We start from the raw sequence: 26,358 nt of genomic DNA on the forward strand, positions 1-26,358 counted from the left end.
ATTCTCTCCATTGCTTAGCATTGGCTGATTGTTTTATTGAAAATACAGAGAACAAATGGTGGCATGTTTACACAAACTTGAGACAGGTGGTGCTTAGAATAATATCACAATGCAATGTCTGGATTGAAACCAGATAGTGGGGTAGAGAAATCAGCATTTGAATGAACAAGGGGACATTGTATACATTCCATAAGAACATTATAACAACACTTCCTAATGCTATGACACTGAGCTATAATCCCAGCACAGTGCCCCCCACCCCCTTTTTTTTTCCTTTTTAGTGTAGCCCTGGGTATCCTGAAACTCTGTGTAGACCAGGCTGTCATTGAGCTTACAGAGATCCGCATATTTCTGCCTTCATAGTTCTTGGATTAAAGGTGACCACTACCATACTTAGCCTGGTTTGCATGTTTTCTTGAGACAGAGTTTCATTCCTCTCAAGTGCTCAAATGCAAGCTTTTAAAAAATTATTATTCTAGGATGAACTCAGGGTCTCACACATGCAAGGTAAGACTGTACCGCTGAACCACATCCCCGCAGGCTGTCACTTTCCTCAGATAGCCTATCCCTGTGGCTCCTTCCTGCCTTGCACTGTGGGATGCCATGGGACCACAAAACCATTGGGCTGTCATTGTTCTGCATTATGCCTTCTCCCTCTTGTCTTCTTTCCCTTTTGGAGTTTTCTGTTTATTTAGAAAAAATTTACTCATTCTAAACAATGGAAACCAAAATTGACTTTGTGAAAACTGCTGGAGTACTGAGATTTGGTAGGAAAGTACCAGGTTTGCATGGAAGAATCCCTGGAACCTTAATGTGCCAGTATTCATTGTGTGGTAGAATGGATTCATCATTAAATAAGTGTGGTTAATATTTGGATAAATAGGAAAAATGTAAGACTTGATTATTATAAATCCCCCCTGCTGTGAGATTTGTGACTCAAGGTTTATAAGCTCTGATGAACAGGGCTATTATTTTATTTCATGTAGAGGCAAGTAGGTGTGTAAGCTTGTCTTTCTCGGTTGAGTGCACTCTAAGTCCATTGCAGTCGTGAGGATGTGATCTCTGGCTCTGAAAGTCTGCAGGATCTTATCCAATATTGAAAAGTGGTTATTTCTGCAGTTGAATTTTAATGAGTAAGGCAAGATTGTTTTGTTTTTATTTTTAATTTTAATTTATTTATTTTTATGTGTCTGAGTGTTTTGCCTACATGCATACCTGATGCTCATGGAGGTCAAAAGAGAGTGTTAGATTTCCAGATGCTGGAGTTACAGAAGGTTGTGAGCCACTGTGTGGGTGCTGGGAATTGAACCCAGCTCCTCTAAAAGAGCAGCCAGTGCTCTTACCTGCTGAGTTATCTCTCCAGCCTGTAATTTTCTTTTTTATTTTATGCACATGGGCGTTTAGTCTGCATGTATGGATGTACAGCATGAGTCGCCAGGCTTTTATAAGCAACCTCACAGGGAGAAAAGTTTGGATCTTTGAATTCTCTTTCCTCCCCTAGTATTGGGGATTGGACCCATTGTGTCTAATACAGTAGGCTAGTGCTCTGCCACTGAGCGACATCCCTCCTTTTAAAATGTCTTTGTTTTGAGAGGGAGCATGACTGGTTGGACTTGAACCCACTCTGCCCAGCTCTGGTGAGCTTGAATTTACAACCCTCTTGCTCTGTCTGCCTCCAGAGAAGCTGATTAGTCAGGTATATGCAATTAAGCCCAGACAGCCCTCCCCCATTGCCCATTATCACCTGGGTGATTACATGGATCCTAGAAATTTGAACTCAGGTTCTCATGTTGGCACAATAAGGGCTCGTACTTGTTGATGAGCTCGTCATCTCCCTAGGTCCTGGATCCTTGAATTCTATTTTTGTGTGTATATTTGTTTTTGTTATTGTTTTTGAGACAATATCTCCCCATGTAGCCCTGGAACTTGCTTTGTAGACCAGGCTGGCCACAAAGGCAGAGATCCACCTACCTCTGCCTTCCAAGTGCCATGATTAGAGAAAGATGTGCCACCATACCCAGCTCTGAGTCATTAAATTTGGTATTTGACAGGCATATGGCTTCCTATTCCTCACCTTCAGCAGGATGAGATGACAACTACTAGTTATGGTTGGTTTTGTTCTAGTCCTTCCAAGTTTCTACCAGTTTGCTCTCTGCACCGAACAGCCTTCCAAAGAAGACATAGGCTATGGTTACTAGTGTCTCAGAAGCAAAACTGCTGATCTTGTAAAAGGTTAAAGTTATAGGGTGACGGACTCTACACAGCGGGAAAGTACTTCCTAACGTGGACAAGATCCTGTGTCACCCGTGTTGTTATTTTGACGGAGATTGCATTGAATCTGTAGATTGCCTTTGGTAAGATGGCCATTTACTGCATTAATCTTACTGCTCCATGAGCATGGGAGATTCTTCAGTTAGATTCTTGAGAGACTTGAAGTTCCTCTCATACAGTTCTTTGGGTTCCTTGCTTAGAGTTATCCCTTGATACTTTGTCATTTGTGGCTATTGTTGAAGCATGTGGTTTCCATACTTTATTTCTCAGCCAATTTGTCTTTTGTATACAGGAGGACTACTGATTTTTTTTTTTTTTAATTAATCTTGTCCAGACACTTTGTTGAAGGAGTTTTTCAGCTTCAGGAGTTCTCTAGTGCAATTTTTGGGTTGCTTATGTATTCTATCATATCATCTGTGAATAGTTTAATACTTTAACTTCTTTTTTTCTGATTTGTATTCCTTTAATCTCCTTTACTTGTCTTATTGTTCTAGCTAGATCTTCTAGTACTATATTGAAGAGATATGGTGAGAGTGCGTAGCATTGTCTTGTCCCTGATTTTAGTGGGAATGCTTTAAGTCTTTCAGTTGAACTTGATGTTGGCTATCAGCTTCCTGTATATAGCCTTTATTGTTATTATCGTTTATGTCTGGGCCTTTTATCCTGGATCTCTCCAAGACTTTTATAACGAAGGGGTGTTAAATTATGTCATAGGCTTTTTCTGCAACTAATGATCTAATGGGCATGTGATTTTTGTTTTTCAGTTTGTTTATTGATGAATTTTCTTTTGTTGAACCATCCTTGCAACCCTGGGATGAAGCCTACTTGATCATGGTGGATGATGTGTTTGAAGTGTTCTTGAATTTAGTTTGCAAGTATCTTATTGAGTATTTTTGCATCAATGCTCATAACAGAGATTGGTCTGAAATTTTCTTTCTTTTTTGATTCTTTGTGTGGGTTAGGTATCAGGGTGACTATGGCTTCATGGAATGAGTTTGGTAGTGTTCCTTCTGTTTCTGTTTTGTGGAATAGTTTGAGGAGTGTTGGTGTTAGCTCACTTTGGAAGTGTGCTAGAATTCTGTGCTAAAACCATCTGGCCCAGGGCTCTTTTTGTTTGGGAGACTTTTGATGGCTACTTATATTTCCTTAGTGCTGTTCAAACTGTTTACCTGCTCTTAATTTAAATTTGATAGGTGAACTCTATCAAGAAAATTGTTCATTTCCTTTAGATTTTTCAATTTTGTGGAATACAGGCTTTTGAGATAAGATGTAATGATTCTTTGGATTTCCTCAGTGTCTGTTGTTATGTCCCCCTTTCATTTCTGATTTAGTTAATTTGGGTACTGTCTCTTTCTCTTTTAGTTTTTTTTAGGGATTTGTCTTTTTTGTTGATTTTTCTCAAGGATCCAACACTTGTTTTCTTTGATTCTTTATATTGCTCTCTTTGTTTCTAATTAGTTGATTTCCACCTTGAGTTTGATTATTTCTCGACATCTAAGCCTCTTGGGTGTGCTTGCTTCTTCTTCTTCTTCTTCTTCTTCTTCTTCTTCTTCTTCTTCTTCTTCTTCTTCTTCTTCTTCTTTTGTAAAGATTTCAGGTGATATGTTAAGTTGTTAACATGGGATCTCTCCATTTTTTTTTTTTTTTTTAATGAAGGCACTTAGTGCTATGAACTTCCCTCTTAGCACTACTTTCATGGTGTCTTATAAGTTTGGTAAGTTGTTTCCACATTTTCATTGAATTCTAGGGAGTCTTTATTTTGTTTCTTTTATTTCTTCCCTCACCCAGTGATCATTCAGCAGGGAGTTGTTCAGTTTCCATGAGTGTGTAGGCTTTTTGTTGTTGTTGAGGTCTAACTTTAATTCATGGTGATTTGATATAGTCAATAGGTTAATTCAATTTTCGTGTATCAGTTGAGGTTTGCCTTGTGACCTAGTAGATGGTCAATTTTGGAGAAGGTTCCAATGGTGCTGAGAAAAAAAAAATGTTCTTTTGTGCTTGGGTGAAAAGTTCTCTGGACATCTTTAGGTCCATTTGATTCATTACCTGTGTTTGCTTCATTATCTCTCTATTTAGCTTTTTTCTTGATGATCTGTTCATTGATGAGAGTGGGGTGTTGAAGTCTTCCACTATTAATGTGTTCAGATCAATGTGTGATTTAAGCTTTGATAATATTTCTTTTAGGAATTCAGATGCTTTTGTATTTGGGGCATGAATGTTGAGGATTGTGATGTCTTCTTGGTGGAGTTTTCCTTTGATGAGAATGAAGTGTCCTTCCCCATCTATTTTGATTAATTTTGATTGAAAGTCTATTTTCTTAGATTAGGATGGTGCTCCAGCTTGCTTTTCTGGTCTGTTTGTTTGGAAAAACCTTTTCCCAGCTCTTTGCTCTGATTTACTGTTCATCTTTGTTGCTGAGGTGTGTTTCCTGAATGCAACAGAATGTTGGATCCTGTTTGTGTGTGTCTTTTTATTGGAGAGTTGAGTCCAATGATGTTGATAGATATTACTGACCAAAGACTGGTAGTCTTGTTTATTGTGGAGTTGGTGGTAATAGTGTGTTTGTGTGCTTGTTTCCTTTTGGTTTTGCTGTCTTGAAGTTGTCTGTAGTCTCTGTTTTCTTGGGTGTAGGTGACTTCATTGGGTTGGAGTTTCTCCTTTTTTGTTTAAATAAAAGACTTTCTGTAACATCAATACACTATTTACTGTCATTCTCAATGTCTATTCCATTAGTATTTGGTGACTTTTGAGAACGTACTCTATCATATATTCTATCTTGATAAGTCCAAAGTACTGTACCTAAGTCACTTTCTATTTTAACTTGCATTTATCAACAGAGAAACAGCTTTTTAGACCTTAAAACATTTCTTAAATCCTAAACAACTTAAGCTTAAGTATGATTATAACTATCTAGTCTTCAACCCTATCAGAGACGTGAGAAGGATAAATATTATCTGAATAAAAGGAAGTGCATAGCAAGTAGTTTCTAAAACTATGGAAATGACAGAGACTGCTGGCCACCTGGACAGTCATCCAAGATTCCACTGCAACATTGGGGCATCCATCTCTTCAGCCTACTGGCCCAGAATATCTGACAAATTTTTCTATAAAGCTGGAATTATGGAGGACTTGTCTATCTTTTCCTAATTATTCCAAGTTAATACTAATTTGGCAGAATTTGGCACTCGACTTTCTTTGTGTCCTGGTTGTCTACAGTTTGGACAGCATACTGGCAGCAGTTGAGGCAAGGGTAGTTTTTTGTTCTGCAGCTTTGCCACATTTGAAGCAAACTCTATATGGAGATTCTCTGATGCCTCTAATCCTCTTTGACATAGTACAGGGGATGCTGCCAGGAACTGACACGTCTTTTTGTCAAAAAAGCCATAAATTAATTAAATGTCTTTAAATGCCATATTCTGTAAATCCCTGAGATTTTTGAAGATCTCTTATCTATCTCTAGTATATCTGGATTGCTTGTTGCTAGATATTTAGTATCTGTTAAACCCAGGAAATATATTTCTGTAATTAACAAACCTAGTATCTGAGAATATCACAAGCTTGACTATTAATTTGCATTTCTCAGTTATTCTAAGCAGTTTTTATAGTAGCTTTCAAAAGGACTAGAATTTCACATTGCATTTTCAAAATTACATAGGTAAATACCAAAATATAACCTTAATTTTGTATCAGTATACAAAGATCTACACCAATGTATGATTTTTTTTTGTCTAGTAGCAGCTCTATAGTTTTAGTAGATTCAGTAATGTACCCTTTTTCTCTATTATTCCTGTATTATATCTGCATCCTCCTTTTTTTTTTTTTTTTAATAAGAAGGAAAGATTTTAACTCTAATACAGTAAAACTATTAATGAAGTTATTTCTGCTAAGCTTTCTACAATGTCCAGCCTGGTCGTATTTGGCAGTCTTAGGTTTAAGTCTATTTGAGTTCAAAGTTCTGAAAAGTGTTTATGTCAGTCTTTTATGAACCTAGCAGTTTGAGGGTCCTGGGCAGTTTGTAGTCTAAAGCTGATCTTTGGGTAATATCTATCAGCTTAGTGGTAATCCTGTCCCGGTAGACCCAAAGATGTCAACCCAAAGATGTCCAGTGTTTGCACAGAGCCTGGCAGTGGAAGAGGCATGGAGCAGGTTTGCCTAGTCTTAGCATTACCACAATCCAGGTTCATTCATCATCGCAGGGCCCCAACTTCTTGTTGGAGACTTAAAAGTTACTGGTAGGAATGGTAGAAAACCTACACATCTAAATTCAGTAGATCACCAAAAAGTTTGAGAACTATAACCTATTAAGTACATCCTAGGTACACAAACTTTCTTCCTAGTTACTTGCTTCATACTTAAACCTGAAAGCATGTACAGGAAGCTAAATAAAGCTTATTTCTAGAATTAGTTAATACTCTGTATGACTATTAGTATCACAAGAGAAGATATATATGTATATATTTTTTGAGATATATTTTGAGTTATAAATAAATCTTGAGATAATACCTTAAGAAAAGTTTTGGAAAGTAAAATGAAAACTAAAAGATTATGCAATTAGTGCCAACAGAATAGTCCTTTATTTTTGGTTTTTCTCTGTTCCATACCAGCCGGCTCTTTGGCAGTCTCGATTGATTACCCTCATGAAATAATCTCAGCATTAGTAAGAGGCACTACAATTTTGGCTGGGTCTGTTCCTGCCAATTGATGTACTCTTTTTCTACCTTTTATGATTAATTCAGAAACCTTTTCTGTGTAATTTTTTACTTTGCTCATGTGTTAAGAAAATCCATTCCATAATACTATCAGCCCAGCAGGAGAATGAGTTGAAGGCAAAATAACCAAATATACAACAAGTTTAGGATCAATTTGATCCACACATGCATCTTGCAATCTCTGTTCTACCAGAGTTAATTCTCTTTCTGATTCAGCTGTTAATCATCTTGGACTGTTTAAGTCTGAATCTCCTTAACTCATGAGTACTTAATCCAATTGTAGGCTATAGCCAATTAATATTTCAAAAATATTAATTTTTGAAAATCATTAAGAGTTTCCAACTGATTTCTATAGATCTGCACATTTGTGGTCCAATTTTTTGTTGACTTTTTTTTTTTAATAACCCAAATAGTTAGTAGAATCTACTCTCTGTAACTTTTTTCAGGAGCAATCTGTAAATCTCAGCATGCAGAATTATTATTTTTTTTTCTCAAACATTTTCTCCAAAGTCTCTGTTTCAGAATCATCCAACAAATATCATCCATGTAATGGTGAATAATAGATTGAAGAAATTGTCTATGAACTATTTGTCACAGTTGTTGCACAAAATATTGACAGAGAGTTGGGCTATTTAACAGGCCTTGTGGAAGTACTTTCCAATGATATCTCTGTATTGGACCATTATTGTTACAAGCAGGTACTGAGAAAACAAACCTTTCCCTATCATGCTCATGGAAAGGGAATATGAAAACATAATTTTAAAAAATCAGTTATTGTCATAGGCCATGGCTTAGGTATTAAGAAGGTAAAGGGATTATAAAGGAGCGTTGGTTGAATTACTCTATTTACCACTCTTCCATTTTTCTGATTTCAGAAAAAACAAACACAGGGGAATTGAAAGAACTTCTAGACTTCTGTATGTTGTGCCTCCAGTTGCGCTTATACTAGCTGTTCAAGTGCCTGCAATTTTTCCTTAGTTAAGGGCCATTGTCCTACCTGCACTGGCTTCTCAGTCAACCATTTTAGGGATAGGGCTGTTGGTATTTCAGCAGTGCCCCCCTTTAAATTTGAAAATTCAATCTTTGTGATGTGCTGTGTTTGAACAATGGGCACAACTTGTGATTGTTTTTGATGACACATATCGATGATATCTTCTCCAGAAGCATCTAACATTTCTCCCCTAATCTTATCATGAGCTATCTTTGGGATTGCAGGAATATTAATTGTAGTTCTCCATTGTTGTAATAGATTCCTACCCCATAATTTATGGGTATCTCAGCCACATAAGGTCTCAACTTCCCGGGTTGTTCTTCTTGACCCACACATTTAACCCACTGTGCACTGGTTTATTTGAGATAACTTGCCAATTCCCATAAACTGTGTATAAACCTTCAGAAGTGGCCATTCTTGATTCCAGGAATTTTGGTAAATGATAGTTACATCAGCTTCTGTATCCACCAAACCTTCTATTTCAACATTATTCATTTGCAATTTTAATTTTGGTCTCTCATGGTTAGCCACTGTTTGTCAGAGCACACATTTTCCAGTACTCCCAAATCCCCCTGTTTTTTTTCTACTAGAGCAGATTTGCCTTTAATGTTTGGAAATGGTAACAGCTGAGCAATTCTAACCCCTGTGATAATTTGACCTCCCCTCACCATATGCTCAATTCTAATTTCTTCCTTGAAATTACCATTTATAATACCTGGATGAACAGTGAATCCTTGGCATGTTAATCCACTTTTTCCCAAGATAATTCCTATTGTCTCTGAAGGTGAAGGACCATAAACACCAGTGGTTATTTTGTAACATTGAATTTGGGGGGATAGGCTAAGAGGTTTATCTGTGGTCAAAACTAAGGCAGCACTGCCTTCCGCAGTGTGCATGAGATCAACAATACTTAGTTGCCATTTCTCTGACTGCTTTTTACCTCCTGGCTGACCAGAGAGAAACAGCTTGTAGTTTTTTTTTTTTTTGCTATGAGGCCTCAAGCTGGAGCTTTGTTTCCTGATCGTAAGATATTACCTTGTGTGTCCTTCTGAGCCTGCCTGTACTCATTAGTTTAGTGACACCCTTTACCACACTGTCTGCAAACCGGGGAATCCAGGTATTCCATTGCCCCCAGAAATGGCTTGTTTGCTTCTTTGGCAGAAAGTACCGTGTTCTTCAATGATACCAATTCTACCATTTTGAGCTCTGAGTCTTTTAGCCTTACAATTTCTTTTCAGTGGCTGAATTTGCCACAATTAAAGCACTAGATATTTTGATATCTGAGAGCTCTAGATATAGGTTGTTCTTTGATATTGGCATTATGCTCATGAGAGCCAATATCAATTTTGTCTCTTATTTGTCAGTTGGTTATGTTCATGCCTTTAATGATCTAATTACTCTCTTACAGTCAGTATTCACATTCTCAAGTGCCAAGGTCTCTGTCAGCATCTGTCTGGGATCAGGGTCTGACATGGGTTTGTTTATAGCTGAAACCAACCTCTGCAAGAAATCTGTGAAAGCTTCTCCAGAGCCTTCTAGTATCTTAGTAAATGAAGTGGATCTTTTTCTGGGCATCTCAGCCTTGTCCCAAGCTCTTAAAGCTGCCAAATGACATTGTTCTATAATGGCATCATCAAATGTGTTTTTGTAGGTCAGAATATTGCCCTTCACCAAGCAATTGATGTCTAACAATATTTATTCCTTTGCTCTATCTCATTGTTCAGTATTCGAAGCTTCTTCCCTCCACCATATTAACCATTTTAACTGCTGACCGGCCTCTAGCACAGCTGTCCCCATTTCTTCCAATCTTGGGTAATAATTCTGTTTTGGTTAGCCCAGTTATTTGATATTTCTTTAGAGAGAGAGAGAGAGAGGAGAGAATGCATTCTGTAGGAAATAGTAGCCTCTTTAAAATTCCTCAGATCTTTCATTTCTATTGGATGCCATGTTTTCTCATTATAACAATGGTCAGCACCATTAGAAGGCATGTGGGAAAACCGAGGGTGATTTTGTAATCCCAGGCCACTACTCTGATGCTGCACTTGGCTGGATTGTAACCCTTTCCCTCAAAACAGGCTGTTCTCTTTAACCCTTTGCCCTGCTTGGCCTCCTCCTCCCAGCTTTCTGTCCTGCCCTGGGGCTTTGGGGACTTGAAACTGAAAGTATGTGGCACAGGGCAAGGTGGCAATCTTCTTTCTAGCCCAGTCTCTCTTTCTGGAAGCTCCTGCTTTCAGTCACCAGGTCTGAACCCTTTTGTGCTCCTTTCTCCAGAGTTACTTGCTCTTCTGATGCTTCCTTCTTCACCCATAACATCTCGTTGCTCAGCCAATTCTGCAACACTTTAAAAACTGAGAGAATAGTGTGACCCTTCTGGCTTTCATCCATCGATGCAAAAAACGCAAGAGGTTCCTCTTGACCATTGCGCAATGGGGTCACCCCTGCTGGTCAGCTAGGAGTGGCCCCGGGAGACAAAGACCTTAGGTTTTTAAAAGACACAAGGCGGGAATCTCCTGGGGTTGCCTTCTTGGCGATTTAGGATTGGATGAGGTGTTCAACTCCTAAAATAATTGGTTAGTTCAGGTCACCCTTAGGTCCAGTCAGCCCTGTCGTAAATATCTGATCTTCAAGTCAGTCTGGAATTTCCTGCCATCCACAGTTAAATGTGGGAGGGTGACCACCTCATCCCATGTCTGTTCCGAGGAGTGGGGGCCACAGGCCCTGGATCAAAGGTCAGGAGAAGGATTGGGGCCATTTGGCCCAGTCTCCAAACAAAGCCCATCTCACTGGTGCCAGCTGGTGATTTTTTTTCCATTTAGTAGAGATCTCTGCTTGTTCTCCTCCCCATCCCTGCCCTCACAGATGGCCAATGTCAGGAACTTTTACATTTTTCTGCTCTCTGGAGAAGCACTAAGAGGCTTCAATTAACATGGGCCCAAAACTTGCAAATATAAGTTATAAGGCAATTAAAAAGAAACATAGGTTACAAAGTTAGTCTGATTCTTTTAGTTTCTCAGACTCCCCAATATTCACTCACAACTTTTCAAATTGCTCAGTCATCCTCTGAACCTTTTTTGAAATAAAATATAGGAGAAGGAGGAGGAAAGAAAGAAAAGAAAAAAAAAAAAAAAAAGCAAGCAAGCATCCCTCTTGGAGCAAAACAGGAAAGAACCCAGTGGCTGCAATAACCTTTTTGCTGATATCTTCAAATAGAATATTCATTCCTTCCTACTCTGCCGTCTCAAAAAACCAAAATAAACCAACCAACTAACTAACCATCAAACCAACCAACTAAACAAACAAAAACCCTAAAAAAGAATAAAACCTCTGCTTCTTCTTCTCTCTCTCTCTCTTTTGGCCTTTCCAGTTGTTTCTGTGGTAGCTGTCAACAGTCACAGTGCTAGAGCATGTCAGTTTGCAGTGGTGTTATCATCGAATTAGAGATTGCCATGTGGTCAGTAGTTTTGAGTGGTCCTGAAGAGGGTATGTGTTCTGGCCTTCAGGCATCATGTCCTCAGAGACAAGAGTAGGGTTAGTAGAAGTACATCTAGGGTGCTTGGTGGAGGCCAGGGTTCAAGGTTGAGTGGTTTTTCTCAGTCCCTCTTCATATTATTATTTAAAAAAATATATGTGGTATGTATGTGTATTTGTGTGTTTTTCTGTCTCTGTCTGTCTGTCTGTCTCTCTCTCTCTGTGTATGTGTGTGTCTTTGTGTGGGTATGTGCACATGAGTGCAGGATCTGGAAGAGTGCAGATGAGGGTGTCAGATCTTCTGGAGCTGTCCACCTTATTTATTTAGATCGTATTTCACTGCAGTTGAAACCTACTGTTTTGGCTAGTAGAGGACTGGTACCTGACATTAGGGAGGAAACAGGGTTTTCAGGAGTAACAGGGATCATTCAGTTTAAGGATACTACCTGAAGGCCTCCCTGTCACACACCGTATGGCAAGCCTTCATGTGTATAAATTACATAGTGCATGTGTGAGTCCTTGTCTGCTAATTAGTGGGCATTGCTCTCTTGTAAAACCTTCTATGGCTGCCCATTATAGAGCTCTGTTTCTCTCTCTCTTTCCTTTTCCAGGCAGAGGAGTCCTGTAAATGTAATGGCTGGAAGAACCCCAACCCCTCTCCTACTCCACCAAGAGCAGACCTCCAGCAAATAATCGTCAGTTTGACAGAATCCTGTCGAAGCTGTAGCCATGCCCTTGGTAAGTTTTCCAAATCAACCAGTAGACATTCCACAGGGGCCTGACAGTCACACTACTGGATTCTCAGCAAACCAAATTTGAGTGCCACTTCACTGACAAGGGTTCAGAGTCTACTGGAAAGTGCTTCATGGATGACTCAAACCTACCAGTTTGCACTGCCTTCTCCTCTGTTTCTTTCACCGTGTTATAAGAGCTGGGGCACACAGAAGGGATAAAATTGAGATGGAATATGATGGCTCTGCTCTGTAAGATAAATGAGTAACATGCCTAATTTGTCCTGGTAGAGGGGGTGCTATATGGCTTTGATGCCAAATTTGAAACTTGTGTAATAATTACAATGACAGTATTAATTATTCAATAATTATTAAAAATCAATCAATTAATCAATTAAGACAGTGTTTCTCTGGGTAGCACTGGCTGTCATGGAACTCTATCTATAGACCAGGCTTGACTCAAACTTAGAGATCCACCTACCTGTGTTTCCCAAGTGCTGTGAGTAAAGGTGTGTGCTACTTTGCCTGGCAATGTTTATTTTGTGTGTGTCTCTGTACCATGTGTGTACAGGAGCCTGTGGAGGACAAAAGAGGCTATTAGATCCTCTAGGACTGGAGTTACAAATGGTTTTGAGCTGCCATGTGGGTGTTGGGTTTTGAACCCAGGTTCAATTGTGCAAGAGAGCCAGTGCTTTTAGCTGGCTGAGCCTCAGTCCAGTTTCCCTATCACTAGTTTTAGGATAACATTTTTCTGTGTCTTTTTGGTACTGAGGATGAAACTTAGGGCTTTGCACATACAAAGACATGCTTTGACACTGAACTATGACCTCAGCTCTAGATAATTTATCTGCCTTTTTTTCTTACACGCATGCACACTCCTTGCCTCTCAGGCTTCACTTTATAGCCAACCTGGTCTCAGCTTCATGGTGTTGTGCTTTACTTCTTAAGTGCTGGGATCACAGATAGGTGCAAACTCTGTTTCAGATCAAGTTCAGTGAGGAACTGGTTGTTCTGAGGTGGTATTTCAGTTGGAAATCATATTACACTTGTCTGCCCATGCCAAATAAGACTGACTTACTGCCAAGTATGACAAGGACCTAGCACTGTAAAAGAATGGTATTTTTGGCATTGACTTTCTCTCCAGTCTGCTGTTGGTTCAAATGGTGCAGCCCCACCTCTGAAGCCAACCCACTCTTAAGCTGAGAGGGATGTTTTCTTTTGTTATCTGCTAGAGAGTGTTTCAGTATTGACATTTTAGTACTTGCAAGGCAAAAGAAGAGATGATGGTATGATCTTCTCTGGAAATGGCTGGACTGGAGCACTCTTCAAAAGGAAACAGTACCTGGATCTCACAGAAGAAACCAACATACTAATAATAAGTGCATTATTGTGTTGCCTGAACTGGTCTCAAAGATAACCTAAGCTATGATTAACAGAAAAATGCTTTCATTACTAAAAAATCTTGTTCCAGGCTAAAGGCTGTGGTATTTTTAAGCAGTGCAAAGGAAGGATTCCAAAAGTTCCAGAGATGTCTCAGCTTATAATAAGCCAATTTTATAACCCTTGTGTGAGGTAATAGACTGGGTGTCCTTCAAATTGAGTCACCTGGGAAATACGATGCAGTTAATAGTGGAGTTCAAGAAATCTACGCCTGGGCTGAGCTGTACCCATATTGACTGAGAAATCCTATTATTGCAAATCAGTTACCACTAAAAATACAAAGATCTTTTTTCTTTCCCAGCTGGGAATTGTCTGGTTCTATGCATAAAACCAGTGGTGCAAGTGACAAAATCCAGTTGTCTTTGTCTCCTTTCATGTTTCTGAACAAGTGTTGGCAGCAGATACCCTTATTTTTCAATACAGAGTGAAGAATGGAAAAATAAGTATGTAATTATTTTTATTTTAGTGTTGTTTTGTTTTGTTTTGGTGTTCGGTGCTAGGAATCTAGGTGAGGTAATCAGTTATCAGTTAGGTTATCAGGTAGGTAAGTGCTATGCCACTGAGCTACACCTCAGCAGTGTGTACAGCTCCATGTCCTTCATACTTGCAAATTCACCACTGAAATTAAACCTGTGCATAAATTAAGACATATCCTGAGATTAAGATAAATGAATTTTATAAAATACTTAGGTATATTTTATTTGTTCACTATTTTTTACGTGCATACATATTTTGAGCATATTTTTTGTTTTTGTTTTTATTTCAAGCATATTCAATCTCAGCTCTTCCTCTGACTCCTCCAAACTTCCCAGATACATCTGCCTCCTACTTCCATGTCCTCTCTTTCTTTTCTGTAACCTACTGAGTTTAGTTAGTGCTGTATGTTGGAATGTTGAACAAGTGGTTCTTCCCAAAGTCAGGACAGCTATACCGCGGCCCTTCTGAGCATGTCCCCATTTGATGTTTTTAGAAAATAGAGCACTGTAAACCAGTGGTTCTCAACCTTCCTGATGCTGTAACCCTTTAATATAGTTCCTCATGTTGTGGTGACCCCAACCATAAAATTATTTTGTTGCTATGTAATAACTGTAATTTTGCCACTGTTATGAATCATGATGTAAGTATCTGATATATTTGATATGTGTGTGATCCTGTGCAAAGGTCATTGGCCCACAGTTGAGAACCACTGCTGTCATGGAAAGTCTAAACTTTTTTGATTATTCTTTTTTTGTCAAAAATAGGTTATCTCTGAGGCCAGAGGTGTGATCCTCCTGCTTCAGCTTTCTCAATGCCATTGAACTGGGAATCCACCATCACTCCCTGTTCCTAGACAACTTTCTTAAAATGTCTGTACATTTTCCAGAACTCCTGGGACTCTGGAATTAACTGAATTAACTCTGAATTAACTCTGAATTAACTGAATTAACTCTGGAATTAGCTGGAATGCTAGTTAATTCATTTGCCTGCGATCTAGAACACTGGTTGTGAGACTGAGTACACTATATTCCCCCTTTCCGGCTTAAAAAAACAATCATAGAAAGGTACCAATCTACATCAGCTAGTTTGACACTCTACCTTGGACCTGTCACCAACTTAATGATCATTAACAGTTGTTGTGTACTAGGGAATTCTGTCAGGAACCATGTAAGCCTGAATGCTGAAGGTCCTCGTGAGCCACTTCTGAGCAGTTAACGACAACAGTGCATACAGAGTCAGTCCATGATGTTTTACTTGATTTGTTTGTTTATATTTATTCTTCTCTCATATATTACATCCTAATTGCAGTTTTCCCTCCCTCCTCTCCTCCCAGTCCTTCCCCCTACTTTCTCTTTTCCCCAGATCCACTCCTCCTCCATTTCCCTTCAGAAAAAGGCAGGCCTCCCAAAGACATCAACCAAACACAGCATAACCAATTATATCAAGCAAACAAAGCATAACAAAAAAGTCTAGGCACATACCTTTATGTCAAAGCTGGATGAGGCAAACAAGTGTTAGGAGTTCACAAGAACACCAAGCTACACAGCTGTAACATGTACAGTGGGCCTAGGTCAGACCCACTCAGGCTCCGTGGCTGTTGGTTCAGTCTCTTTGACCCCCGGTGAGCCCAGGTTAGTTGATTCTGTGGGTTTTCTTATGTTGTCTTTGACCCCTCTGCCTCCTACAATCCTTTCATCCCCTCTTCTGAAGAATTCCCAGAGCTCGGCCTGATGTTTGGCTGTGGGTGTCTGCATCGATTTCCATCAGTTGTTGTATGAAGCCTCTCTGATGACGATTATGCTAGGCTCAGGTCTACTATCATTAGGAATCATTTTATTGACTTTTTTTTTTTTTTTTTCTTCCTGGGAGTTTGGTTCTATCCTAGGTCTCTGGTTCTAGGAGCTCCAGCTGGCATTAGTTACGGGTTCCCTCCCATGACATAGGTCTCCAGCTGGATCTATGGACTTTCATTATGTGGACCCGGCTGCATCTTTGGAAACAGAGTATCTTCTCAGACAAGAAGAACATTTGATTGGGAGTTAGGAACTAATTATTTTGGGGGCTGAGAAGATAGCTCAGCAGCTAAGTGCATTTGCTATTGTTGAACTGAGTTCAAACTTGCAGGTCCCACACACGGCCACCTATGCCTGTGACCCTTGTGTTATTGGTAGAGACAGGCAGATCCCAGGTAGCCAACACAGTGAGCTTCAGATTCACCGAGAAATAATATCCCTGGAAAAGGCTGAATGGACCACCTTCCTCTTTTTTTTTTTTGCATACATAAGGAAGGTAGTGCTGGGGATGGTAGTATATACTTTGTTGCCAGCACTCACATGGGCAGAGGCAACTTCATCTTGGTGAGTTTGAGACCAGCCTGGTTTACAGAATGAATTCCAGGCTATCAGAGCTCCACGATGAGACGTTCCTCATTGAGGGCTGTGCATTTACACAGAAGCCAGAGAGCAAGAGATACACCATGTGACCAAGTGCAGCTGCAATTTCCTGCTGTTGTGTGTGTGTACATGGATGTGGAGGGCAGACATCGACCTTAGTGTTCTTCCTCAGGAACACCATTGTTTACTTTGCGCTGTGGATTATTAATATTTATTATTGATTTCTTTTAGTTAAACAGTGGTTATTCCTAAACCAGCTGAGGCTAGGATTTAATTAATTAACCTAGAGCACAATGCTGGGCAATAGTTATTCCATCTTAAAACTCCATCTTAAACCTCCAAGCCCACGTAGTTTCCTCCCATTCAGATTTCCCACATTATACTTGCTTTTTAGTCATATCTTAGGTCTGGTTCATCTCTCCTGGTGGTTCCAGGTCCTCTCCTTCTGATCTTTCCTTCCTGACTCTTCCCCCTCGCTTCCTTCTCTTCTCTGGACCAGTATGTCTCACCCTATTCTCTCCATTGCTCAGCACTGGCCTATTGTTTTATTCACAATACAGAGAACAAATGGTGGCTTGTTTACACAAATTTGAGACAGGTGATGCTTAGAATAAACATCACAATGCAGTGCTGAGATTGAAACCAGATAGTGGGGTAGAGAAATCAGCATTTGAATGAACAAGGGTAAATTGTATACATTCCACAAGAACATTATACCAGCAACTTTGCTTTTTTGTTTTTGTTTTTTGGAGACAAGGTCACACTTTGTAGGCCCAATTGTCCTGCCTACTTCTGCCCCCAGAGTACTGGGATTGGGATTGCAGGTGTGTGCCACCACCCCAGAACTACTTTTTTTTTTTTTTTTTGAGATAAGGTCTCTGGGACACAAGGTTTTCACTTCCCCAGTTCTGAGATTACAAGTATGTGCCACCACACGCTTAATTTGATGAGGGTCATTTTTACTTGTTTCTCTTTTCAACCACTAATGTCATCAGCTTTAGACATTTTTACTGTTTTATATTATGTTCATCTTTTTATTTTTATTTTTTACAAGTTATTCACTTTATATCCTGATTGTAGCCCCCGCCCTCATCTTCTTCTAGTCCCACCCTCCCTTCCTCTTCCTCCTGTTCTCCTTCCCCCAGTCCACTGAAAAGGGGGGAGTCCTTCTCTCCTACCATCTGACCCTTGCCTATCAGGACTGTCTGAATCCTCTTCCTCTGTGGTTGGCAAGGCCGCCCAGCCAGGGGGAAGTGATCAAAGAGCAGGCAACTGAGTTTATGTCAGAGGCAGCTCCATGGAGACTGAGCTGCCTATGACTACATTTGAGCAGGGGTTGTAGGTCTTCTCCATGCATGGTCCTTGGTTGATTTATCAGTGTCTGCAGTTCCCCCTGGGTCCAGAATTTTAGGCTTTGTTGGTCTCCTTGTGGAGCTCCTGTCCCCTCTGAGTCCTTCTATCCCCACCTTCTTCCACAAGACTTCCTGAGCTCTGCCCAAAGCTTGGCTGAGTCGCAGCATCTACTTCAATCCCCTGTTGGGTAGAGCCTTTCACATGACCTCTATGGTAGGCTCTCGTCCTGTTCACTCTCTTCTACCACTTCCAGTATCTATCTTATTTGCCCTTCTGATTGAGAATTTAGCATCCTCCCTAAGGTCCTTCTTGTTATTTAGCTTCTTTAGGTTATGTCTGTGGATTTTAGAATCGTTAGTTATCCTATATTAATTATATGGCTAATACCTGTTTATAAGTGAGTATATACCATGCATGTCTTTCTGGTTCTGGGTTACATCACTCAGAATGAGTTTTTCTAGCTCCATGGTTTCCTTGTTTTTAATAGCTGAGTACTATTCCATTGTGTAAATGTACCACAAATTCTCAGAAAATTGAAAATAGTGTTATCTTAAGACCCAGATAGACCTCCTGTGGGCGTATACCCAAAAGGTGCTCCACCACTTAACAAGGACGTTTGCTCAGCTATGTTCATAGCAGCTTTATTCTTAATAGCCAGAAATGTTCATCTTTTTAATCTCTTTTTTTAAGGAAAGTAGACTTAGCTTCTAAAGGTTTTGTTTTGTAATCATGATTTTCTTGCTTCATCTCTTACTACTGAAATGACAGACTCTGGTTGGGGGGAAGGAGCTTTTTATCTTTGAAAAATAAAACATCATAAAATCTTTTGTTCATTTGAAATGGGGTCTCATGTAAGGCTGGGTGGCCTTGAACTTCGGGTCTTCCCAATTCCCCCCAAATTCAGGGATTAAAAGTGTACCAGTCACCTTTGAGTTTCAGCTGCGCTGGAAGTGAGTCCACGCAGCACAGAGGTTGCAAGGTCTCAGGGTCATAGGTTGGATCAGGAAACTTGACTTGCGTGTCCTTCTGCACAGTGCTTTTCCTGAAGGCTGCCTGGTCCCCCATTTCCCCAGCTTTGCCTACACCCCATGCCTTTCTTGTATTTTCTGCCAGAGAACTCTTGCCCTTCCAGGCCTAACCCTAAAACTTGTGGAGGAAATAAAGGTGTTCTAAGAGGTCTGCTGGATGTGGTGCTTCCCTGTGGATAGTCACAAATACGCACCTGCTTGTTTTCCGAACTGTGATTGATGGCTGACGTTTAAAGGCTTGCAGTTTAGAACATATTTTTAGTTTCTCCTGTATCTTGATGTTGGATTGTTGGTTTGTTGTTCCTTTGTTCTTTGCTGTTTTGTTTTATTTTAGAACAGGGTCTTATATTGCTTAGGTTGGCCTGGCCTGCCTGAACCTGCTGTGCCCCACAATTATTGGAGCCACAAGACTGCTTACCACACTACTTCTTTTTTAACATTTTCAGTGCAGTTGTGGGAACATTTAAATTTGAAAGTTAGTTCCCATGGGTTTTTAAGTACCACAATTTTGTAATGGGCTCTGACTCTTAGACTTCCTTTTTTTTTTTTTTCCTTTTCTCCATTTCAAAATTTGAGATTATGCAAGAGAAACAATTTTTTCCTTTTTGAATTTTTTTATTAAAGTTATTTTTTTTATTAATTACAGTTTATTCACTTTGATCCCAGCTATAGCCCCTGCCCTAGTCCCCTTCCAATTCCACCCTCTCTCCCTCTTCTTCTCCTATGCTCCTCCCCCACTCCACTGATAGGGGAGGTCTTCCTCCCCTTCTGACCCTAGTCTATCAGGCCTCATCAGAACTGGCTGCAATGTCTTCCTCTGCGCCCTGGTGCGACTGCTCCCCTCTCAGGGGTAGGTGATCAAAGAGCCAGAGCTCCACAAGGAGAGCAACAGAACCAAAAAATCTTGGCACAGGGGTCTTTTCTGAGACTGATACTCCAACCAAGGACCATGTATAGAGATAGCCTAGAACCCCTGCTCAGATATAGCCCATGGCAGCTCGAGTGTTCAAAGAATGGGAACAGGGACTGTCTCTGAAAAAACAATCTTTAAATGATCACCCTGTTGCCCATTAGTGTGCTGACAGTTATCATTGCAGGTGTTAATTTTCTAAAGTTTGGAAATTGCAGGCATTAGTTTTATAAAGTCTTCTAGCAAAAGAAAAAAAAAAACCTGATATGTAGGCTATGTGGTGGCCCATGACTTTAATCTCAGTACTCAGGAGGCAGAGACAGGTAGGTCTAGGTGAGTTCATGTCCATCTGGGCCTTTTATTAAGTTCTAGACCAGCCAGAGATCCCTTTTCAAAACAAACAAACAACTCCTCCAAAATAAAAAACCAAAAAAAAAAAAACACAACAACCCAACACTGATCACAACAAAATAATTTGTGCTGCTTCCAAATCATGTAGACACCTTTGTGTTTGCTTGTGGTACAAAGGAACAGGGACACATTTGCTTCTAGTTCAACAGGCCTCAGAAGAATTGGCAGGCCAGCCTTGAGAAATACAAGAAATACAAGTAAGTATACTTCGTCAGTAGAACATCACAGCACACAGTGACCGTGCCCTATGGGTCTCCTGCAAGGCAGCAGCTGTACTGTGATTCTCAGAAGCAGGCACACAGCCGGTCGCTAGTGGCTCTCCGTTGTCTGTAATGTTATGTAGTATTGAGAAGGGGCCAAGGCACACTCTTCTAGAGAGATGCCCATTTCCCCTGACCTCTGAGGCGCTTTTTCTCTCCACTTCACTCCACACTGTGCACACAGTGGGCACTGGGGCATGTTATTTCCAGTTGGGTGTGATGGGACACACCTTTTAAGTCCTGCACTGGAGAGGTAGAAGCAGGAGATTTCTGTGAGTTTGAGGCCATTCTGAGCTACACATATTGATCCTGTCCCAAAAAGAGAAACAAAGAATAAAGTTATTTCTACATAAGTTGCATTTTTTTGTTTGGTAATTTTGATATCAATTTTTTTTTCTCCTGCTTTGTTTTCCTTTGTACTGGAATTACAACAGTGCACCACATCTAGCCTATTAATTTTAATACATCTGAACTTAATAGTCAAATCTATTGGCCCCTACTTTAATTCAAACAGTCTTCCAAAAGCCTGTTACAAAATATGGATATAATTACCTGGGATACAGGAGGCTGAAACAGGAGAAATCACAAGTTTCAGCCCAGCCTATGTTACAAACTGAGACCATTCCCACAAACTTGAATAATAATAATTACTCAAGGCTGGCTGCAGCTTAAGCCCCAGAAGTCTTTTTTTTTTTTTTTTTTTTTCTTTCTCTAAAGCTGGCCTTGTGCTCATCATTCTACTGCCTAAGCCTCTTGGGTTTATAGGTGTGTGCTTCTCAGCTTTTTGCTCTCAACAAATTCTCATCACCAGCTCGTTTCTTCAAATGTCAGTCTATTGGGAACTCCCAGCCTCCCTACCCTGAAAATGTAAGGGTACCACCAGCAAGGCAAATTGGACTCTAAGACAATATGACAGTCATCCTGAAATGACAGCTGGCCTGTCTCTGTCCTCACCATCCTCCCCACCAGCCACCAGATTCATTCCTTCTGTGTCACATTCCAGAGCCACTGCATTTTCTTAAGTTCCAGACGGCTCTCTCTGTTCCCGTGTAGTCTAAATACGGCATTGCACAAACAAACACATCTCTCTGAGACCCTAAGATCACTTGAGTTTGAGCTACTCTCTCCTTGCTCTGATATCTTTCAAAGTGGCTAAGGTGAAGAAGGGTTTGTTTTGGTTTGCAAGTGTTCAAGCACATCAACGGGGGTGAGGGAACATTTCACATTTAAAATGTGCTTCTTATTCTTTGAGGCTGTTTGCCAGAGCTGGCCATAATAAACATAATCTCTGGACTCCAAGCATTCCCTGCTCATGCCAGTACCCAGGTTGCCTTCCTTTAACTGCAAAGCAAAATTGTTTACTGATAAGCAACTTTTATTAAGTTCTAAAGAACCACTAATTACTGAAACAAACAAACAAACAAGCAAACAAACAAAAAACCATCTTAACCTTTAAAAAACCCTTTTCAGTTTTATTTATTATTTTACATGCATGAATGTTTTGCCTTATATGTCTGTGTACCATAGGGGTGCCTGGTGCTTGTAGAAGCCAGAAGAGGACATCACATCCCCTGGAACTAGAATTACAGTTGGTTGTGAACCTTCATGTGGGTGCTTTAAATTGAACCTGGGTCCTGGAAGAGCAACCAATGCTTTTAACTGCTGAGCTAATTCTTCAGCCCTTTTCATCTTTTCTAAAGAAGACTTTAAAATATAAACAGTAATTTTCCAGTTATTTTTAAAAGTCATTTTTGTTTTTGTTTGCATGAATGCTGAGGATTGAACTCAAGGACTCTTCAATGCTAAGCAAGGGCTGCACAAAAACACACCAATCCTAAGAAAACATCTTTTTAAAGACATGGTTCTTGGGGCTAGAGAAATTGCTCAGCCAGTATGAGTACTTTCTGCTCTGGTAGAGGACTCAGGCTCAGTTCTCAGATCATCATTGTGTTAATCTTAGTGCCAGGGTGCTGACCTGGACTCCTTGTATAACAAGCAGGTGTTTGGTATATGTGTATACATATATCCAGGCAAACATACACACACAAGCAAACAAATAAACAAATAATTTTAAAAGTCAAAGAAATGGTTCTTTATGTAATGTGTGCTTGAAAATTGCCAAGAGAGTGAATCTTAAATATTTTCTTATTACTAAAACTTGGCAACTCTCCCACGACTCCTCCCATACCAGGCAAAGATGGAAGCAGAGGCAGACAGATCTCTCAGAGTTGTGAGCCAGCCTGTCTACACAGTGAATTCTAGGCTGTTGAGGGCTACGTAGTGAGATCATGTCTTAGACAAATACAACAACCTCACCCAAAAAAGACAAGATAAAATTAATATCAGCATGCAAATCTCCAGTGATTAACCTGAGACACTGGATCTCAGTGTGTGATCCGTGGTGATGGAAGGTCGTTGCAAGGCGCCAGCCTGGGAATCAGCCTATTCTATCCACAGCAACAGCAAACCTCAGACACAGGAGCACCAAAGACATTTTTTTTTTTCAATAATTTTAACTTAGCATGCAAGTAATGGGATTCATTATGGCACTTTCATACATATGTACCATTATCTGTTGTCCTAACCCAGGCTCTTCCTACACTCTCAGTTCTCCTGCCTTAGTCTCCTGAGTGCTGGGATGGCAGGTGTCCACTATGCCCAGCCAATCACTCCCTTTTCAGGATGATAATGCAAAGATGCAGCGTTGATCCTTGTGAACTCAGGTGTGTCCACTAGATCTATTCACTCGGGATTACAAGGACTGCTTGTGTGTGTGTATGTGTGTGCACTACAGTGTGCTTGTGGAGACAACTGTGTGGAGTTGGTTCTCTCCTGCAGTGTGAAACAAGGAGATTGAACTGAGGGTGTCAATTTTTTGCAGTAAATACCTTTACCCACTGAGCCAGCTCACTGTAAGCCACAATGCGTGGCTACTAATTAGTGTGTGTGTGTGTGTGTGTGTGTGTGTGTGTATTTGCATGTGAGTGTGGGTTTGAACATCCCAGGGCACATGTGAGGAGGTCAGAGGACAACTTTTGGGAATCTGTTCTTTCCTTCCACAGTGGGAATTGAACTTGGGTCGTCAGGCTTGTATGGCAAGCATGTTCACCTACTGAACTATCATGATGGCCCTGCTGCTCTATGTTTCTGTGTTTGGGATCTTGCTTGGTAGCTGCTTGCCTTGATGTATTTGTCTTCCACCTGTCTCATCCTGGCAAGGGCCAGGATTACAAGCAAGGGCCAGCATGCTAGGTATAACCTTCTGTTTTACTGTGGGTGATGTTTGTGACTCTCTCTTGACTTCTTCCACCTCTTCTTTTGGCCTCACCTTAAGCTGCTCATGTTTCCCATTTGGAGAATGTATCGGAGGAGGAAATGAACAGACTCCTGGGAATTGTGTTGGACGTGGAGTACCTCTTTACCTGCGTCCACAAAGAAGAAGATGCAGATACCAAACAAGTTTATTTTTACCTATTCAAGGTGAGGTTTTAACATTTTATTTCTTCATTTTTATTACATTTAACTACTTATTTGTGTATGTGAACGTATACTCAGGTACTTGCAGATGTCATGGCTAACATAGGGAGATTAGAGAACAGTTTGTGGGAGTCATTTTTCTCTTTCCTCTATTGGGAATAACTCAGGTTGTCAGCTTCGGTAGGAAGTACCTTTCCCTGCTGAACTGTCATGCTGGCCCCTTGTTTTTTTGTTTTGTTTTGTTTGTTTGTTTGTTTATTTTGAGACAGGGTTCCTCTGTAACAGCCCTGGCTATCTTGGAACTCACTTTGTAGAACAGGCTGTCCTTAAACTCACAGAGATCCAACTGCCTCTGCCTCCTAAGTGCTGAGATTAAAGGAAAGACTGTTGGAGTTCTTGGAGCTGGAGTTATAGGCAGTTGTTAATGGTTCAACACAGATGTTGGGAACTGAACTCAAGTTCTCTAGAAGGACATCTAGTGCTCTTAACCACCGAACCATCTCTCCAGGCTCCTTCCCTGCCTGCCTGCCTGTGTATCTGTCTCTCTCTTTCTCTCTCTCTCTATCTATTGAGACATTGTCTTAGGTGTCTATGCTGGTCTCAAACTCCCCTTGTAGCTGAGGTTTGCTTTAAACTCCTGACTTTCCTGCTTCTACCTTCTAGGACCTAGAATCTAGGTGCTGATATTTCAGCTATGGGCCACTGTACCCAGGGAAAGGTGAGAGTTTCGCATTTCCAAAGTCTTTTATTTTCCTGTCAGATGAGCGCAGTTCCATGTGTATTTTGTGAGTAGAAGGCACTCGGCTCTGCTCCTGGGGCTTTGCTTCTTCAAGAGTCTTTAAAATGAGCTGTCTGTGAACCCCCTCACATGTGTGTACAAAACTGAACATGTTGATTCACATATGCTTATGGATTTCTTTCCTTCCACCAAACAGATGTTTATCATAGCCTGTACCGTAGATGGCTTTGAGGTATCTTGAGGGACAGAGCTGTAACAAGATGAAGCTGTAACAATTCCACCATGGAGTTACATGTCAGTCAAGGAGATGGCCAGTGAACAAGCAGTAATGATTTTGCAGTGGGAAAGCCTGGGAGGGAAAAGAGCCATTCTTGCTCAGGGAGCTTTCCAGGCAGAGAGGCTGTGGCACGCAGGCACAGCAGTGAAACCATGGAGGTGAAACCTGGAGAGAGGTCTCAGTGGAAGGAAGCAGAGATTCTGGTGCTTCTGGGGAAGTCTGACTGTCACTGATTATTGCTATAACCGCCAGGAGCTTCTACTTTCTCGTGTCTCTTCTTCTTTCAGATAGCTGTTCACAGGTGCTGTCAGGGGACACTGCCAAAACCAGATTCTCAAAGGAGGTGGCAGAAAGGCAGTTCAAACAAGAAACCTGAGGCCTAGAGAGATAACTTAGTGGTTAAGAGCACCTAATACTCTTATAGAGGACCTGGGTTCACTTCCTAGCTTCCATGTTGGGTGGTTCTCAACTGCTTGTAGCTCTGGCTCTGCAGGTACTTGTACACATGTGTGCATGCAGCCAAACATTCATATATGTAAAATTAAAAATCTTATAAGGAAACACTTAAAAATTTGTTTCTGAGTTCTTTGCAGATGACATTGTATTGTACAGTCCTTGTGAAGATAGATATTAGGAAACACATCAAAACTGAAGGTGTGGCCAGGAAACATATACCAGTGTCTGTATTATTTTTTTCAGATTTTACTTTTTTTTTTTCAGATTAGTTTTGAAATAATGTCTCTGTGTTTTCCAGACTGATTTTGAACTCATGATATACCTGCCTCAGTCATTCTAGTGTGGGGTTTACAAGCACAGGCCACCATGCCTGATTACTTATATAAATCTTTATGGAACCCAACTATTGTCCCATTCTTGGTCACTCTGCTTTTCTTTCTCTGTAGTGCTCTTTATTTATGTGTGTTGAGTGTTTTGCTTGCATGTATTTCAGTGTACCACACAACTATAAGGCACATGCCTGATAATTGTTCTCTCTTAGCTATGTGTCCAGCCTACAAAAAAAAAAAAAACTTTCTTCTTTTAATAAGAACTACTGCACTTAACTTTTTTAGCTTTATTTTTCCCTCCTTGTGATACTGGAGATTGAAACCAGGGCCTTGTATGTACCAGACAAGTGCTATATTGAGCTGCATTCCAGCCTCTGCTTATTTTTTTTTTTTAATATGACAAAGAGAGCTAAGTTATCCACTGAATTCGCTTTTTATCAGGGCTGCTGGAAATCTTAGTGGATTCTCTACAGGATTTTCATAGTTCTTGTATTTATCTAAACATTTGGTCTGTAATTTTCCCTTCCTTCCTTCTTTTTTTAAATTTTTTTTTCTCTTTTATTAACTGAAGGATTGGAGGTGAATAGAACAGAAGGGAGAAAGAGAATACTTTTTTTTTTTTTTTAAGTTTTAGGGTA

General features: G+C 40.3%; 1 protein-coding gene across 3 annotated transcripts in view; it reads left to right on the forward strand.

Moving 5' to 3' along the window:
* Kat2b (lysine acetyltransferase 2B) overlaps positions 1-26,358 on the forward strand; it is a 114,893-nt gene that overhangs the window by 37,033 nt on the left and 51,502 nt on the right. For all 3 annotated transcript variants that reach the window (XM_060369662.1, XM_060369661.1, XM_060369660.1), the window contains exons 2-3: positions 12,051-12,177; positions 23,777-23,922. In XM_060369662.1, coding sequence (XP_060225645.1) covers positions 12,051-12,177; positions 23,777-23,922 — 273 coding nt within the window. The remainder of the gene's footprint in view (positions 1-12,050; positions 12,178-23,776; positions 23,923-26,358) is intronic.

The sequence above is a fragment of the Meriones unguiculatus genome, chromosome 16 (genome assembly GCF_030254825.1).
Source record: "Meriones unguiculatus strain TT.TT164.6M chromosome 16, Bangor_MerUng_6.1, whole genome shotgun sequence".
In the NCBI taxonomy this organism is placed as follows: Eukaryota; Metazoa; Chordata; class Mammalia; order Rodentia; family Muridae; genus Meriones; species Meriones unguiculatus.